Source organism: Pelodiscus sinensis, chromosome 7 (genome assembly GCF_049634645.1).
Source record: "Pelodiscus sinensis isolate JC-2024 chromosome 7, ASM4963464v1, whole genome shotgun sequence".
In the NCBI taxonomy this organism is placed as follows: domain Eukaryota; kingdom Metazoa; phylum Chordata; order Testudines; family Trionychidae; genus Pelodiscus; species Pelodiscus sinensis.
The window spans coordinates 2,501,633-2,518,776 of NC_134717.1; the positions used below are offsets into that span (position 1 = coordinate 2,501,633).

The following is a 17,144-nucleotide window of genomic DNA, read 5'->3' on the forward strand; positions in this document are numbered from 1 at the left end:
CACCCCCTCCTGCTGAGACCCCCACCCCAGCCTGCACCCAACCTCCCAGCCACCCCCACGTCCAGCGTGCTCCTGCACCCCCTCCTGCTGAGACCCCCACCCCAGCCTGCACCCAACCTCCCAGCCACCCCCCACGTCCAGCATGCTCCTGCACCCCCTCCTGCTGAGACCCCCAGCCCAGCCTGCACCCAACCTCCCAGCCACCCCCCACGTCCAGCGTGCTCCTGCACCCCCTCCTGCTGAGACCCCCAGCCCAGCCTGCACCCAACCTCCCAGCCACCCCCCACGTCCAGCGTGCTCCTGCACCCCCTCCTGCTGAGACCCCCAGCCAGCCTGCACCCAACCTCCCAGCCACCCCCACGTCCAGCGTGCTCCTGCACCCCCCCTCCTGCTGAGACCCCCAGTCCAGCCTGCACCCAACCTCCCAGCCACCCCCCACGTCCAGCGTGCTCCTGCACCCCCTCCTGCTGAGACCCCCAGCCCAGCCTGCACCCAACCTCCCAGCCACCCCCCACGTCCAGCGTGCTCCTGCACCCCCTCCTGCTGAGACCCCCAGCCCAGCCTGCACCCAACCTCCCAGCCACCCCCACGTCCAGCGTGCTCCTGCACCCCCTCCTGCTGAGACCCCCACCCCAGCCTGCACCCAACCTCCCAGCCACCCCCCACGTCCAGCGTGCTCCTGCACCCCCTCCTGCTGAGACCCCCAGCCCAGCCTGCACCCAACCTCCCAGCCACCCCCCATGTCCAGCGTGCTCCTGCACCCCCTCCTGCTGAGACCCCCAGCCCAGCCTGCACCCAACCTCCCAGCCACCCCCACGTCCAGCGTGCTCCTGCACCCCCTCCTGCTGAGACCCCCAGCCCAGCCTGCACCCAACCTCCCAGCCACCCCCCACGTCCAGCATGCTCCTGCACCCCCTCCTGCTGAGACCCCCAGCCCAGCCTGCACCCAACCTCCCAGCCACCCCCCACGTCCAGCGTGCTCCTGCACCCCCTCCTGCTGAGACCCCCAGCCCAGCCTGCACCCAACCTCCCAGCCACCCCCCACGTCCAGCGTGCTCCTGCACCCCCTCCTGCTGAGACCCCCACCCCAGCCTGCACTCAACCTCCCAGCCACCCCCCACGTCCAGCGTGCTCCTGCACCCCCTCCTGCTGAGACCCCCAGCCCAGCCTGCACCCAACCTCCCAGCCACCCCCCACGTCCAGCGTGCTCCTGCACCCCCTCCTGCTGAGACCCCCAGCCCAGCCTGCACCCAACCTCCCAGCCACCCCCCACGTCCAGCGTGCTCCTGCACCCCCTCCTGCTGAGACCCCCAGTCCAGCCTGCACCCAACCTCCCAGCCACCCCCCACGTCCAGCGTGCTCCTGCACCCCCTCCTGCTGAGACCCCCAGCCCAGCCTGCACCCAACCTCCCAGCCACCCCCACTTCCAGCGTGCCCCTGCACCCCCTCCTGCTGAGACCCCCAGCCCAGCCTGCACCCAACCTCCCAGCCACCCCCCACGTCCAGCGTGCTCCTGCACCCCCTCCTGCTGAGACCCCCAGCCCAGCCTGCACCCAACCTCCCAGCCACCCCCCACGTCCAGCGTGCTCCTGCACCCCCTCCTGCTGAGACCCCCAGCCCAGCCTGCACCCAACCTCCCAGCCACCCCCACGTCCAGCGTGCTCCTGCACCCCCTCCTGCTGAGACCCCCACCCCAGCCTGCACCCAGCTTCCCACCCAGACCCCCATCCTCTCCTGCACCCATTTTGTCGTCCTGGGGCGTTGGCTAGTGGGCTGCAGAAAAGTCTCTGTTGGGGGGAACAGGCCCCGGGCCAGTGGGTTTGAGAGCCCCAGTGCCACGGGGTAAGTAGTAGCCAAGCGGGAGTGGGGGGGGGGGGGGGGTCCTGACGTCCTTAGCAGCTGCCCTAGGCCTCCTGGGGAGCGTCATGCCCCAGTTTCTTTGCACGGGGGAAAGGGCCCGTGTCTGCTCCTGCGAGTCCCTGGCTCCCTGCCTTGGCCTGGAGAGGGCCCGGTGGCCGCCCTGGTGCCTGGCGCCTCAATGCCCCGGCAGAGGCTCATTGGGCCCGTTAACGCTCAACTCGGACCACTTTCCACCTCTGGACCGAGGGGCGAAAGCCCTGGGAGAGCTCACCCCCCCCCCCCCCGGGCACCCAGGTTCTCACGGGGGGGCTGGAGCGGCGGGCGGGGGGGCTGCACGCAGGGAGGAGCTGGGCGCAGCGGCTGGGCCAGGTGCAGCCCAAGGGGAGCTGGAGGCAGGGCTCCAGAGCCGACCTCCCCTGGCCAGGCCTGGGAACAGCGCTGGTACCAACCGGCTGCGCTTCCCTGCCAAGATCCCCCCGGCGGGAGCCTGAGGCCGGGGACCCCTAGGGCCGCACAGCCCGGCACGGCGGCTCCGGGTACACACCCTGCGCCACGGCCTGGGCATCAGGCACTGGACTAGCCCCTCCCCCTCTGCCGGAAGGGCTTGTGGGTGTTTCCCAGGGCTCCCTGCCAGCACCCGGGGCCCCGTCCAGCCGCCCTGCCTGCCCTGATGTGCCCCGGGCGGGAGGCCGGAGGCAGCACCGTTTCCGCGAGCCAGGGCTGCTCGGGTAGGCGGCTGCCGGCCAGGCTGTCCTCCCTCGGCCCCCAGCGTGGGGCTGCGTGCGGAGCCGTGCCGGGCCCCTGCGAAAACGGCCCCGCACAGGGCCGAGCAGACGCAGCAGCTGCGTTAATTACCCCGCTCTCGCCAGGTCTGGATGCTGCCCCCCGTCCCACGGGCATGCCCCCCGCTGCCAATGGGGCATGCGGCCAGGCACGAAATCGGGGCCAGGACTTTGTTCACACGATGGGAACGTTCCAAGCCGGGCGGATCCGGGAGCAAGCTCCGCCGCCCACTGCCCAGCTGTGCTACCGTGCTACAGCCTGCCCCTGCACCCCCCGCCTGCGAAACCTGCCCTGCGCCAGGCCTGGGCAACAGCCCCGCTTCCTTCCGCCGGATCATCTGGTCCCGGAGAAGGAGCCAGCCCCACGGGGTGTGGTCAAGCCAAGCTAAATACGGCCCCGCCCAGCCAGCTGGCCCTGAGCCTCTCCCGAGCCCCCAGGGCAAGGAGGTGCCGAACCACCCCGCCCGTGCGTCACGCTCCCAGCTCGCAGCAGGTGGGAGGAAGCGACCGACAGGCCCGTGAGCACCAGGCTACGGCTTAAGGCAGCTCCTGGGCACTGAATATGCAGAGGCCACGGAGGGAACAGCCCTGACAGGAGGGAAAAGCGACCCATAGGAGGGCGGAGGGGCAGATGTCCGAGAGGCAGTGGGGCCTAGCGGCTAGAACGGTGAACTGGGATTTCAGGGAGCAGAGTGCTGGCTAGCCCACGAGCCTGCGGAGTCACCCTGCACGAGTCATGCCAAAGCTCCCTGCCTCGGTTTCCCCACCTGTAACCGGGGGGGGGGGGGTGATCGTGCTGGCCTGTTTTGTCAAGTGCCGTGCAAGCTGCGGATTTCAAAGGGTTAGACAGGGTCACGGTCCTCGAGAGAGATGAGGAGACGAATGCGCCCTGCTGCCAACCACGCAGGGAAGTATTTGGTGGGGTACACAGGGGGAATGGGACAAAGCACGGGGGGGGGGGCGTTTTAAACCTGGGCGGGGTGCTGGCGCCCCCCAACTCCAGACCTGGCTCGGAGCAAGGCGGGCAAGAACGGCGTCGCTGGCACAGCCCAAGCCAGGAAAAGCCACCCAGCACCACCCTGCCGCCGTCCGGGGCCTTGATGTCCGCTCCTCCCTGGGTCATAGACCTTTCACCGCCCCCGGCGAGCCCTGTCAGCGTTTTCTAGATGCCACCCCCGCCCCCCGGCTCTCGTGCACTGGGGCACCAGACCCCCACACTCACCTGCTCCTGCCCCTCCCGCCCAGAGCTGGAACGCCGTGAGGAGCAGGAAGCGCGGGGCTCCGCTGGGTGAGAGGCGCGTGGGGCAGAGGGGGCAGCCAGGGGGCCTGTGGACCCCAGTGGGCCGCAGGTGGCCCCCCCACTGCACTAGGGAATAATCCTGCCCTGGCCCCTGGGGAAAGATTAGCTGGGACCCTCCTGGCTTCCATAAACACAGAGGGAAAAGTCAACGTCCCGATCTCCCCCGCCAACCCGCAGCCTGGCTGCCAGGGCTCTGGGGCGGCGCTGTTTGCTGGGACTTGGGTTCTCGCACGAGGGCTGCCGTGAGCTGCACTACTGTCCCCTCCCCCCTCCCCTCGTGCCCTCCCAGACAGCAATGGCTGGACGGCGGCCTGCAAGCAAGCCTGAACGCTCCGCCCCGCGGCGAGGGGGCCAGCGCGGCGGCGTGCACACGGGGGCGCCCGGCGCTTGCCTGTTTGAGGTTGTAGAAGCCTTGCTTGTCGCAGTTGGGGATGTGCAGGGCGTAGAGATGCTCCAATGGGCCACGCTCATCTGGCAGGCGCATGGTCGAGATGCGTTCCAAGACCTGATCCAATTCCTGCTGGCAAGGGGTCTGAAAAAAGGCCAAGAAAAGGGAGGAGGGGGAGGAATCAGGAGACCAGCAGGTTTCAGCCAACACAAAAGAGAGGAGAGATTCCCTCCCCCTCTCTCGGACGTAGGCAGGACAGAGTCAAGGCCGCTGACAGCTGCCTAGCAGGAAGAGGGATTGGTTCCCGACTCTCGCCCAACACAGCCTTCGGCTTTACCAGCACAGCTGCTTTCTCCTCCAGGGGCCGTCTGTCCAGGTCGCTACATCTCCACACGGGGCCCCCCAGACCTCGTGACCCACACTGGCAACCTGCCCGGAGTCCCTGGGCCTCTAGATTCGCCTTCGTACTTACCGACAGCAAACGAGCACAAGCAGCTTAATGTTTGTCTATCGGGGGAAATACAAGAGACTAAGAGAAACTGCTGGGGGATTCAACTCGCTAGCCATAAAAGAGCCACTGGGAGCTGATCTGACTGCTCAGTGTTTTGTGATCTCTGCTATCCTGCAGGCCTGTGTCCCTCCCCTTTCCCAGCTCTGCTCAGTGTTTTGTGATCTCTGCTGTCCTGCAGGCCTGCGCCCCTCCCCTTTCCCAGATCTGGGAAGTGTCCGATGACCAAATGAGCTGCTCCGTTTGGGGAACAAATGAAGAGCCAGTCATTGGACTGCTCCTGTTCTGCCCGGTCCTAGGAACAGAGCAGGAGGCAGACATCTTCGGCAGGGGGAGGGCTGGAGAGGGCTGCGCTGCTTTGACGTTCCTTAGCACTGAGAGCTCCCAGAGCAGCTCCGCCTTCCCACAACACTGCCCTGTGGGATGCTTACCCACAATGCTTTGCTCTATCTGTTGCCAAGGGAGCTAGTAATGTGGCCAGGAAATGTCAACAATGGGCAGCAGAAAAATCGGTTTGACCAGTTTTCGCTTTGGGCGACTTTTGCCTGTCCTCCGCGACTTTTGTCGCCAAACCTTCCCAGTGTAGACAGTCTAAGGCTTCGTCTACACTACACTGCATGGGTGGTGTCACTAAAAGTCAGGCAATATAAACACGGTTCGTTGGCACTGTGATGGACAAAAACCGTCCACCCCTCCCACTGGCGTTTGCTGTGCCCGTAGGAGTACGCCCCCTCCAACAGAGCACTGTTTAGACCCTTGGCAACGCTTCCCTTGGCAACGCTTACGTGTTCAGAGGGGTGGGGGAGAACACCCGTGAACCACGAAAGCTGTGTCACTCAACTGACAGTGTAGACAAAGCGTAAGGAGACGTCCGCCCTGGAGAGCTCAGAGCGATGCAGCCGAATTGGTGCAGCTGTGCCCCTGTAAAGTGTCCCATTTGCTGCTCTCTGCCACGAGGAGCAAGTTCTCCTACTAACATAATTACATCCCCTCACCCCCCCCCCTCGTGTTGGCCGCTGTGCCGGCAGGAGAGCATCCTCCCGTGACAAGCACTGTCCACCCCGGCGGGTGTTTTTTCACAGCGGGGCATGACGTAAGTTCTACAGACACATGGGCGAGTGTGCACACGGACTCAAGGCGTGCGCAGGTGGAAATGGACGTCTCCAGCCACAAAGCCCAGGTGCGATGATGCACTGCGCGCCGCGGGACAGAATCCCTTTCCCCTGCTTTGCACTGATTTCCCCCAGGTCTCCCGGTGGGGAGATTTCCCGAGGTCCCCCCCAGTTCCCCACCGTTTGCACCCCCATCCCACAAGGTACTCGGTGGCTGAGCAGAGATTGGGCAGCAGCGATGCCTCCGTTGCCCACTAGAGGGACCAAGCGGCCACTTACCAAGACCCTTTCAGGGGTCACTCTCACGCCTGGGAAACGGGGCATGGAGGAAGCTTCTCCCGCCAGGCTAGAGAGTCTAGCCGGGGCTGCTCGTCACAAGCTGCCTCAGCCCACCCTACATCCTCCAGGCAAGCCCCTAATGTGGGCTGAGCTGAGGGAACCCACTCTGTGCAGACTGAAACCCTCCCTGGCCCACTCCGATCTGCCCCCCTTACACCGGCGGTTTTCAAGTGACAGTCGTGACCCAGCACTGGGGGGTGGGATGTCGGGTGCTGGGTCTCGTTGCTACAGGGGGAATCAGGTGACCAGTGGGGGGCTCAGGCAGCTCCCACAGACTAGGGCTGGGTGGGGGGAGCGCGCACAGGGCTCTGCGCACGGCCCATGCCCCGAACACTAGCTCCGCCTTCCCATTGGCTGGGAACCAGCTGCTGGCTGCTTTTGGGGCACAGCCTGGTCTGTGGGGCCAGGAGAGGCAGGAAGCTGCCTTAGTCCCCCCTGCTGCACCGCGGATTGGGGCAGGAGACGCGCCATGTCAGCCCCTCCTGGCACCCGCAAACCTGGAGCCCCCTCCCACACCCCAAAGCTTTTCTCCTCGGCTCCATCCCGGAGCCCGCACGCCACTCAAATTCTGTTGGGTCATGGGCACCAACAATTTTCTTTAACTGGGTGTTGGGGAAAAGAAACAAAAGTCTGAAAACGACTGCCTTACGGGACTCCCCTGAGGCCAGCGCCAATGCCTGGCACCGACGCACTGCACTGACTTTCCTGGGGACAGGACGGTTACCGAGGTACCGTGCTCTTCCTCGGTAATTGGGAGGTTGCCGTCTGCGGACAGGAGGAGGACCGTGGCCTGCTGGGACCTGTGCTCTGTGTGGGCCAGGCGTCTGTAGGGAAGAGGACAGCCCCTGGGCTACCGTGTGCCATGCCCTGTAGCCCTGTAGCCTTTATTTCCTATTTGGCAGATGCAATCGGGTCCAGACAGCATTCTCGTTAATCGTGCTCCAAGGAGCACGGTTTGCGGCCTGTGGACTGTGGCTCTAAGGGCAGCGCAACTCTGCCACGGCACAAAGGCCATGCCCAGTGCAAAGCCAGAGAGGATCATCATCTGTCACTTTGGCGGTGGACCACGAGGCTCACCGCGCATCCTCTGCCGTAAATCCCTCCCCCAGGGAATCGATCCACATTGGGCGCGTGAGGGGCAGGCTCCAGTGGCCCTTCGGGAACGGACGCGAACCCGTACAAGGAGAAATCGCAAATTCCCACCGGGACGCTCATTGGAGTCATCTCGGGAACAGGCGGCGAAGAAACGATGTTTGCCTCATTTCTTTGCCTTCTTAAAAAAATGGCTTGTGGCAAGTGCAGGGTGGCCCTGATCCCCTCCCCCATGCGATATGAACTCGTTTTATGGACACCGATATGCAGAACTCGAAGCTGCTTCGGACAACAGTCCTCACGTGACCTATCCAGTGTCACATCACAGCCTGCGGGATCCAGACAGCTTATTGTGGTGTGTGTCCCCCTTGTATATGAATGGGGCAGGGATTGGTTTCAAGCAGGGTTTCCCAATCTATGGGTTGCGACCCATTCCAAAAAGGTCACCAAGTGTCTCACCAGGTGGCTCTGCCCCCTCTGCTGCCCCCATTTTTTAATTGCCTTGGGTCACCAAATCTTCCTGAATTGTCAAAACGGGTCCCCGTCCGGAAAAAGCCAGAACCGCTGGTTTAGAGTTTCAGATGTGCAAACGAAAGCCATCCAGGGTGTTTCCAACTGGACGCCTTAATGACGGGGCGGTCAACGTAACGACGTGAGAGCAGCCTTGGTTGTTGTTAAAGTCTAAGCAGTGGTTGGTCTTAGGAAGACACGTGACCACCCCAACTGGGAGGGTCCAACCAGGTCATTTTCCATGGAAGGGGACAGAGAGAACAACAGGCTCCCGCCCAAAGTGGAATCTATAAAACACTGCGAAGCTGACCCTCCCTCTTTGGCAGGACACCTAAGGGAATAGCCGGAGTCCCCAGGGAGAAAAAGATCGCCCCTGGCTTGGAGACTTGCCCGAAAGAAGGACAAGTTTGCAATAAGCGAGTTAGAACCAGCTCTGCGTTTTCTTACTTCACTTTTCTCATTTACTTTACCCTCTCCCTTTTCACTTCTGTCTGTACTTAATATAAGTCTTGGTATTTATGATCAAGCCCAGTGTAGATAATTGTTGCCGGGGGAAGGAAACAGGGTACACACCCCTCTTCCATTGTTAAAGGGGGCTTACCTGAATGTGCTTTCAATGTCTGAAACTCTCACATGGCGAAAGTTGCGTTTGTTGGGGGAGGGGGGTGTTGATCCCATGTGGGGAGTGGGTTTCCTGGAAGCTGGGCCCCAAATTGCATTCTCCTGAGACCCGAAGAGGTTCAGTGTCTGTACTGCTCTTCGGGGGCGGAGGGGAGGGTAATGGTCTCAGCTCTGTGCTTGGGTAGGGGGAGACCAGGAGATCTGGCCCAGCAGGACAGGGTGGTGAGAAGCCCCCAAGAGCAAGGAGGTGAAGGTCAGTGGCTTTATCAGCACAGAGGGTTCTTCTGGGACTGCCCCCCCATCACACGATTGATGTTTTCCCCCTGGGAGTCTGCAGCTGAAACCAGACTAATGCTGTCGACTCTTTCAGCTTCCCTTTCCCCGCGCCCCAGTGTTTGCCAACTGACCCTCATGGACGGTAGCCGTAACTTCTTCGACTCGTCGTGGCTTGGGTGATTCTTGCCGACTTTCCCCAACTGTCTCTGCTGTTCGTTCGCTTTCTCTCGCAGGACAGCAAACGCTTTCATGGGCTTTCTTCCTCCACCTGCACTCACCACCCCGGTGGTGCCGTCCACGTAATTATCAGATGGGACTCCTTCCGGCTCCTCATCACCGTTGTCTGCAGACAGAGCAAAGAAGGAAAAAAACCCCATCACTCACGCTATTCCTTCCAGGATGGTTATAGTGCTGGCACATTATCAAGCCATAATTGTTTACTGCTAAATTTAATATCACATTAGCCCTTTCCTACGGAAAATAAGGATGGATCCTTTCATGAGAGAAATTGAAGAAGGTCCAGAGAAGAGCAACGCAAATGATGAAAGGTGAACATGAGCTATGAAGGAAGGCTGAAGGAATTGGGTTTGTTTAGTATGGAAAAGAGAAGACTGAGAGGGGACATGATAGTGGTTCTCAAGTACCTAAAACGGTATTACAAGGAGGAAGGAGAAAAATTGTTCTCCCTGACCTTTGAGAAAAGAACAAGAAGCAATGGGCTTAAACTGCAGCAAGAGAGTTTTAGGTTGGACATTAGGAAAAACTTCCTACCTGTCAGGGTGGTTACACATGGGAATAAATTGCCGAGGGAGGTTGTGGAATCTCCATCACTGGAGATATTTAAACGCAGCTTAGACAGACATCTATCAGGGATGGTCTAGACAGTATTTGGTCCTGCCGTGAGGGCAGGGGACTGGACTCGATGACCTTTCGAGGTCCCTTCCAGTTCTATGATTAGGGTATAATTACTTCTCAAAAAGATAGTTTAGAGGAAAGGGGAAATCATTTCTGAGACATTCTTTCTGGTTTTATTTGCTCTTCTAAATCACTTAGCTAGGAATGTTCTTTTCCCAACACAAGTCCAGTTGGGTTTACGGTGCTAATTATATTTCAGCTTCCAGCTTAACCCTGAAGTGATTAATAACGATTCTTTGGTTCTATCTATCGCCACCTGTGAATCTATAGGAATACTGACTCTGTATGTTAAAGCAAATGTTCAGGACAGTTCTTAGAAATATCCACCACTTGTGCACTATTGCCATAATTTTTTTGGTCAATCCTGTCATTTCAAAGAGACTTCTTGACAGGTCCAACTTCCTTTTATTTTACATGGATGGTTGGTCACAAGGCACATCACTCATGTTAAACTTCACCCAAACAGGCTCCGTTTGGCGACTTCGCTCGAATCCAACACAAGCGCTAGGGCCACGGTTTTCAGCAGCAAAGCCTACAATAGCATTCGCCATGGCAAACTCAAGCTACAGGACAACTCAAGGTAGCAGCTGGACTTTCCCCAAGACTCTGTCCACCCTCTGGCTCTCCTACGACAGAATGTGGGATATTGCGACCAGTCCGTTGCCACCTAGACCATGGTTGGCACTCGGCTGCAAAGCACAGCTACTTTCTGTGACAGCAGTGGGGGGAGAAATCACATTCTCCCGCTTGCTTCAAAAGCGCCAACCATGACAACGCTGATTAAAAGAACCTCCACTAGCAATTGGCTGTACAGAGCCCAGGACACATAGAGGAGCAGTAGCATGCACACACATAAACAAGTCATTACAATAGTCAATAATTGAATCCTAGAACACTAGAACTGGAAGGGACCTCGACAGGTCATCGAGTCCAGTCCCCTGCCCTCACAGCAGGACCAAATACTGTCTAGACCATCCCTGATAGATGTCTATAAAACCTACTCTTAAATATCTCCAGAGATGGAGGTTCCACAACCTTCCTAGGCAATTTATTCCAGTGCTTAAACACCTTGACAATTAGGAATTTTTCCTAATGTCCAACCTAAACCTTCCTTGCTGCAATTTAAGCCCATTGCTTCTCGTCCTGTCCTCAAAGGCCAAGGAGAACAATTTTTTTCTCCTCCTCCTTGTAACAGCCTTTTAGATACTTGAAAACTGCTCTCATGTCCCCTCTCAGTCTTCTCTTTTCTAAACTAAACAAGCCCAGTTCTTTCACGTTTCCCTGATATAGCACATGTTCTCTAGACCTTTCATCATTTCTGTTGCCTCTTTTCTGGATCTTCTCCAATTTCTCCGCATCTTTCTTGAAATGTGGTGCCCAGAACTGGACACAATACTCCAACTGAGGCCTAACCAGTGCAGCGTAGAGCGGAAGAATGACTTCTCATGTCTTCCTCACAACACTCCTGGTAATGCATCCCAGAATGATGTTTGCTTTTTTTGCAACAGTGTCACACTGTTGACTCCTATTTAGCTCGTGGTCCACTATGACCCCTAGATCCCTTTCTGCAGTACGCCTGCCTAGACAGTCGCTTCCCAATGGTAGTCTTTCACAATTCTTTAAAAGCCTTGAGAACTAGGCCATACTCAAAAGAGACATGCATACAGTCTCTTTCACCACGTAAAAGACCATCTGTAGGACTCCAGCCTGTAAAACCTACAACACATCAACCAATACCAGTAACTGCAGCCTGAAGTAAATTGGGATTTGTTTTTACGATTTGATGTAATTTCACTCCAGGCAATTCAGAACTCTGGCTGTCAGCACCATGTGCAAAGTGAAGTAACGGTACAGCTGCGTTATGGGCTATATATACATGGCTAGACCACAGTTCACGTAACAGTCTTAATTGTACAGGTCTCCCCTGCATCCTAGGAGACTACGCTTGTAAAACAGTGACATATTTCTACAACATGAAGTTGTATCAGGATGTAAGTGTGCGGTCAGGACCCAAAGAGAGAAAGTAATACCACTTCATGCTCTCCGTGTCAATCCAGGAGTTGGGCAAGGATTTAGACTCTTAATTGTTTACATACCAGTGTCTCCAGTTTAATTAGAAACATCTGACGGGGATGGGGGGAAAGATGATGACAAATTAAATTGCCTTTAAAATGAACAGAATTAAAGAAAAAAAATACTGTGCCAAACCTCAGCTTCCTCCAAGTCATTCGAGGGGTTTTGGCCTTTTGATGTTATAAAGCTGAACTAAGACAATCATTTGCTCTAGATATCGGTCAATTCCAGTTGAAAGTGAACGGTGCCCTGCCAATACTGTCAGGGTTTCAGACCAGCGGAGAAAACGAAAGGGGGCTATTTCACTCAACCATCTCCTAAGTAGTCCCCGGCTTCATTCAGAAAATAACCGAACATGAGCAGGCGCTAACGGAAAGCAAGTCAATCCAAAGCCAGTCCTTTCCTGATCCCCTCCCATTGCTTCCTCCTTCTCCCTGCAATACACACACACACACACGTGCCCAAGGACGCATTGTTCTAGTAAAACAAGGCCAGAGGATAAACCTCTTGCCGGCTGGTTCATTCACAAAATCTGCTTCACACACTATTTTCAGACATTTCCCGCCCCTCCCCCCCAAGCAAACAAACAAACCCCCCCGAAGGAAACATTGGATGCGAGCAATGGGAGCGCGCCCACACCCTGGAGAGGGGAGAGTGGTTTTGGAAACAATGGGATGAGAAGAGTTAAGCTGCAACAGGAAGCAGGGGCCAGAAATCTCCCTCTGGTAGCGCCTGCATCCCTTCCTCTCCAACGCAGACACGGCCAAGGCGAGCCTCGCTGTCATCCCCTCCGAGATGGACTCCTAGAACATGCCGTGCCTGGGAACGATGGGTGCGCGGTGGACGCCACTTTCCTTACGGCCGGGATGGCAGACTCGATGCTAGCTCCGTCGTTCTTCTTTTCAGAGCTGCGAGCAGGCCGCGGCACGACCATGCAGCCCCGTGATGCCGACGGACATCAGAGGAGTAAGAGGGGCGGGGGACCAAGCCACCTTAAAATCAAGCTTCAATCTTGATTCCTTCGGAGCATCAGATGGGAGGCAATTCTTTGCATGGCTAGTTCCTCAATAAAGGAGGCAGCTAGGTGGCCAGGCTGAGTCCTTCCATGCCCTAGACAACAGGTTCTAAAATGACCTACCCAGTGGTTCATGGATTATTTGCTGGTGGGCCATGAAGAACTGGCTGGACAAATCGGGTTGGCTTTCCTTGCTCCCAGCAGCTATGCTGCATTGATGTCAACTACAAGGACTTTTACTCTCCAATGACCAAAGAACTAAGTGCTAGATGAGGAACCCGAGAGGATGGCCCGCGCTTGGAAAGCCCCAGGATTCTGTTAATACGTGTCAGGTGCTCAAATGTGCCTGTCCCAAAGTTCCTGCTAAGCTGCGCAGCAGTTCGGCCATGCAGCTGCTTAATGAGCCCCACCCAGGGGCTCAGGGCTGCCTGGCTGGAAGAGGGGCACGCCGTGCACAGCAGCCCTGGGCGGGGCTCTTTAAATTGCTGCGGGGCCGTGCTACTGTGCAGCTTAGAGGGAACCTGGCTGAGTGCCTGAGTAAAGCAGATGAGACTGGATTAGGATGATGTTTGACAGAACCCATTTCAAAGAGAACACAAGCTAAAGAATGACATTTTTACAATCCTAGAACACTAGAACTGGAAGGGACCTCGAGCGGTCATCAAGTCCAATCCTCTGCCCTCATGGAAGGACCCAGTACTGTCTAGACCATCCCTGACAGATGTCTGTCCAACCTGCTCTTAAATATCTCCAGTGATGGAGATTCCACAACCTCCCTGGGCAATTTATTCCAGTGTTTAACCACCCTGACAGGTAGGAAGTTTTTCCTAATGTCCCACCTGACCATCCCTTACTGCAGCTTAAGCCCATCGCTTCTTATCCTATACTCAGAGGCCAAGGAGAACAAATTTTCTCCCTCCTCCTTGTGACACCCTTTTAGATACCTGAAAACTGCTATCACGTCCCCTCTCGGTTTGCTCTTTTCCAAACTAAACAAGCCCAATTCTTTCAGTCTTCCCTCATAGCTCATGTTCTCTAGACCTTTCATCATTCTTGTTGCTCTCCTCTGGACCTTCTCCAGTTTCTCCACATCCTTCTTGAACTGTGGTGCCCAGAACTGGACACAATCCTCCAACTGAGGCCTAATCAGCGCAGAGTAGAGCAGAAGAATGACTCCTCGTGTCTTGATGTTGCCTTTTGAAAACCATTCGAACCAATTATGCCACCCATTAACCCTGAAGTATCAGGTGGCACAAGTGTAAGGCCGACAGGCAGAACCAAACCTGGGACCTCTGGAGTTTAGCGCATGAGCCGCTACCACATGAGAAATGCATGGTCACTGCTTATGGTGAACTCGGTGATCCAAGCCTAAGCAGCCAAAAAGTTTCCAATCTGCTCTCTCCCCAATAACAGTAAAAACATAAGAATGACCAGACTAAAGGTCCATCTGCCCAGTGTACTATCGGCCAACAGTGGCCAATGCCAGGTGCCCCAGAGGGAGTGAACCGAAGAGGGAATCATCCAGTGATCCCTCCCCTATTGCCAGCTTCTGACAAACAGAGGCTCAGTACACCATCCCTGCCCATCCTGGACCTAACCTCCATGCATTTATCTAGCTCTTTTTTTAACCCTGGTAAAGTCCTAGCATTCACAACATCCTCTGGCGAGGAGTTCCACAGGTTGACTGTGGCTGCGTGAAGAAAAACTTCATTTTGTTTGTTTTAAACCTGCTACCTATTAGCTTCATTTGGTGACCCCTAGTTCCTATGTCATAGGAATAAGTAAATAGCTTTTCCTTAGTCACTTTCTCCACACTTGTCCTGGTTTTATAGAACTCTATCCTATCCCCCCTTAGTCTCCTCTTTTTTAAGCTGAAAAGTCCCAGTCTTTTGAATCTCTCCTCACATGGGACCCATTCCAAACCCCTCATCATTTGTGTTGCCCTTCTCTAAACCTTTTTCAGTGCCAAGTTATTCTGCTTGATTTGGCACATTTCGCCTGAGGACAGGACACACGTTGTAATTAATTAATTAGGCCTCACAACACCCCGGAGAGATTGTCCCATGTTGCACATGAATAAACTAAGGCACAGAGAGGTTAAGAGCATTGCCCCAGGAGACACAGCAAATCGGTGACTGAGGAAGAGACCCCAAGAGTCCTGAATCCTTATTTCCTCCTCTAACCACTAGCCCACGCTTCCACTCACAAAGACACAAGGGAGCCATTATAAATATGCAACCGAGGTGGAGCAAAGCATCTAAGAAGCCAGTATTCATGAGCGCGAAGTTGTTTTTTGACCCGATTTTTGACTGCGGCTCGAACGGCCTGGAAGCCCGTCTCTTGCGTTTTCAATGCGCACGGGGCCTTCGACCCTCGTTTTATACCTCTTCGTTCAAGCAAAAGCCATTGCGGTGGCTGCAGATAGGTTCCCTGGAAGAGGGTGGGGAAGGAGCACACGCATCATACCCACCCTGGACACCTGTCCCCCGCCACCCTTCCCTAGGAGTCTTTGCACGTGTAGGAGCGACCGGGGCCAAGGGTCCAGGGCCGTGGCTTCAAAGCAGATTTTGCTCACATGGAATTCACAGAGCCAAAAAAGAGGCTGGCAGCATCTGCCTCAGCCATGTTCCAAGTTCCTTGGAACGGGCACTTGCCAGAACAAAGGTCCCATGTGATTTCCTCCCCCACAACCCTCCCCCCCCCCTTGTTTGCTCACTGGCATTGCTCGCAGACACAGGGCTGGGGTTTGAGGCACACGGCCTTGGATACTCCACTGGGCCTTACCTGGTAGCACGTGGTTACCAGGCAGTTGCAGGACTGGATGCATCTCTCTGCAGCTCAGTATTTACGATCAACCCACTGCTCCTCGCTCCCCAAAATCCCCCAGGGGGACTGACTCGGGGGGCGTGAAAGACCACAGTGAAACCCGAGAGAAACAGTCCGAGCGGAAGCAAAGGAATGGGGTGAGTGAAGTTGGGGGGAGTTGTGAGGAGAGAAATCCAGTGTCTACTGAAGTCAGGGGATGGTTTGACTTTGCCTTTTTAGCCGTGTCCCTTTAGCAAGCACCTAGATCATGGGTTCCCAAACTAGGGGGTGTGCCCCTCTGGGGGGGGGGGGGGTGAAGAAATTCCAGGGGGGCACAAGTTGACCCAGCCCCTCTCACCCCCATCAATCTCACCCCAAGTTTTGCTGCTATTTTTTGGGAGGGGGGGGGCATGAGAGTTTCTCAAAAATCAAAAGGGGGCGTGATGCCGAAAAGTTTGGGAACCACTGACCTAGATATTTCATAGCAGGAAGCCCAAGCGCTTTTACAGGTCTGTTCTCCCCACCCACTTTTTTTGGTACCTACACGCTCACTCAGTGGCACAGCGTAACCATCGTGCTAGACTCACCAGCTGGCCCGCAAACCATCTGAAACGCTCGGTGGTCAAACAGGTCTGGCTTGGTAACGGGCACAGAACTAACATGGGTTCTTCTCTCGCCACTGGTTCCCGCTTCCCATGGAAGGGCTTTGGTCACCTGGACTAGGGATGGGAATGGGTAACCAGCTGACATCGCCCCTACCGGGTACTGGTTAACCGGTACTCTGGAGCAACCCCCCATCCGCGGCAGGGCCGCGCGCAGAAGCTGCTCCCTCCCCCTCCGTGTGCAGGGCGGAGGTCACGGCTCAGAGAGGGTTGGGTAGCCCTCAGGTAGTTAACCCCAGTGCCTTGGACACATTCCAGTGTGTTCGGTTATATTCTCCCCAACCTAAAACGTCTTGGCAGTTTCAGCGGGATGCGGTATTCTCCCGCCCTGGTCTACAGCAGCCTGCAGTGGTTTTGCGGGACGGTGCCGTGACCCACCTGTGGCTGCCTCCGGTTCGGGTCGCTCCCCTGCCTCGGCTTGGACAGTTGTGTCCTGTCCTGATTGTCTGTGGACCTCTCAGACTGCTGCCTCAGCGTTTCCTTGGGCTCCTACCTCCAAGGGTCCATCTAGACCCCTCAGGGCTCCGTTCTCTTCCCTTTATAGTCTCTTCTGGATCAGCCTCCGACTCCTGCGGTTGTGGCTCTTCTTTTTCTGCCGATGCCCTCAAATCTAGTGCCCGTCACTGATATCTAGCTTCCCTTCCCCCCATCCAAACTCTGCCATCCCCTCCCAGAATGTCCTCATCCCAAATTTAACCCCAAGCTCTTTCCTCCCTTCCCACGGGCTCCAGATTCAAGTATCCCTGCTCCTCTACGTCCACTTTCAGGCCATGGCCACGGTCACGTTTTCCACTGCGATCCAGCATCTCTGCTCTGTTTCCACCGTGAAACCCCTGACCTATTACCGTGACTAACTCTGGACTTGACCACTGCGCCTTCCACCCGT

General features: G+C 56.6%; 1 protein-coding gene across 3 annotated transcripts in view; it reads right to left on the minus strand.

The window, feature by feature from the left end:
- IGFBP2 (insulin like growth factor binding protein 2) overlaps positions 1–17,144 on the minus strand; it is a 94,699-nt gene that overhangs the window by 2,260 nt on the left and 75,295 nt on the right. For all 3 annotated transcript variants that reach the window (XM_075933017.1, XM_075933019.1, XM_075933018.1), the window contains exons 2-3: positions 8,920–9,131; positions 4,334–4,474 (exon numbers count right to left, since the gene is read on the minus strand). In XM_075933017.1, the coding sequence (XP_075789132.1) occupies positions 4,334–4,474; positions 8,920–9,131 (353 nt within the window). The remainder of the gene's footprint in view (positions 1–4,333; positions 4,475–8,919; positions 9,132–17,144) is intronic.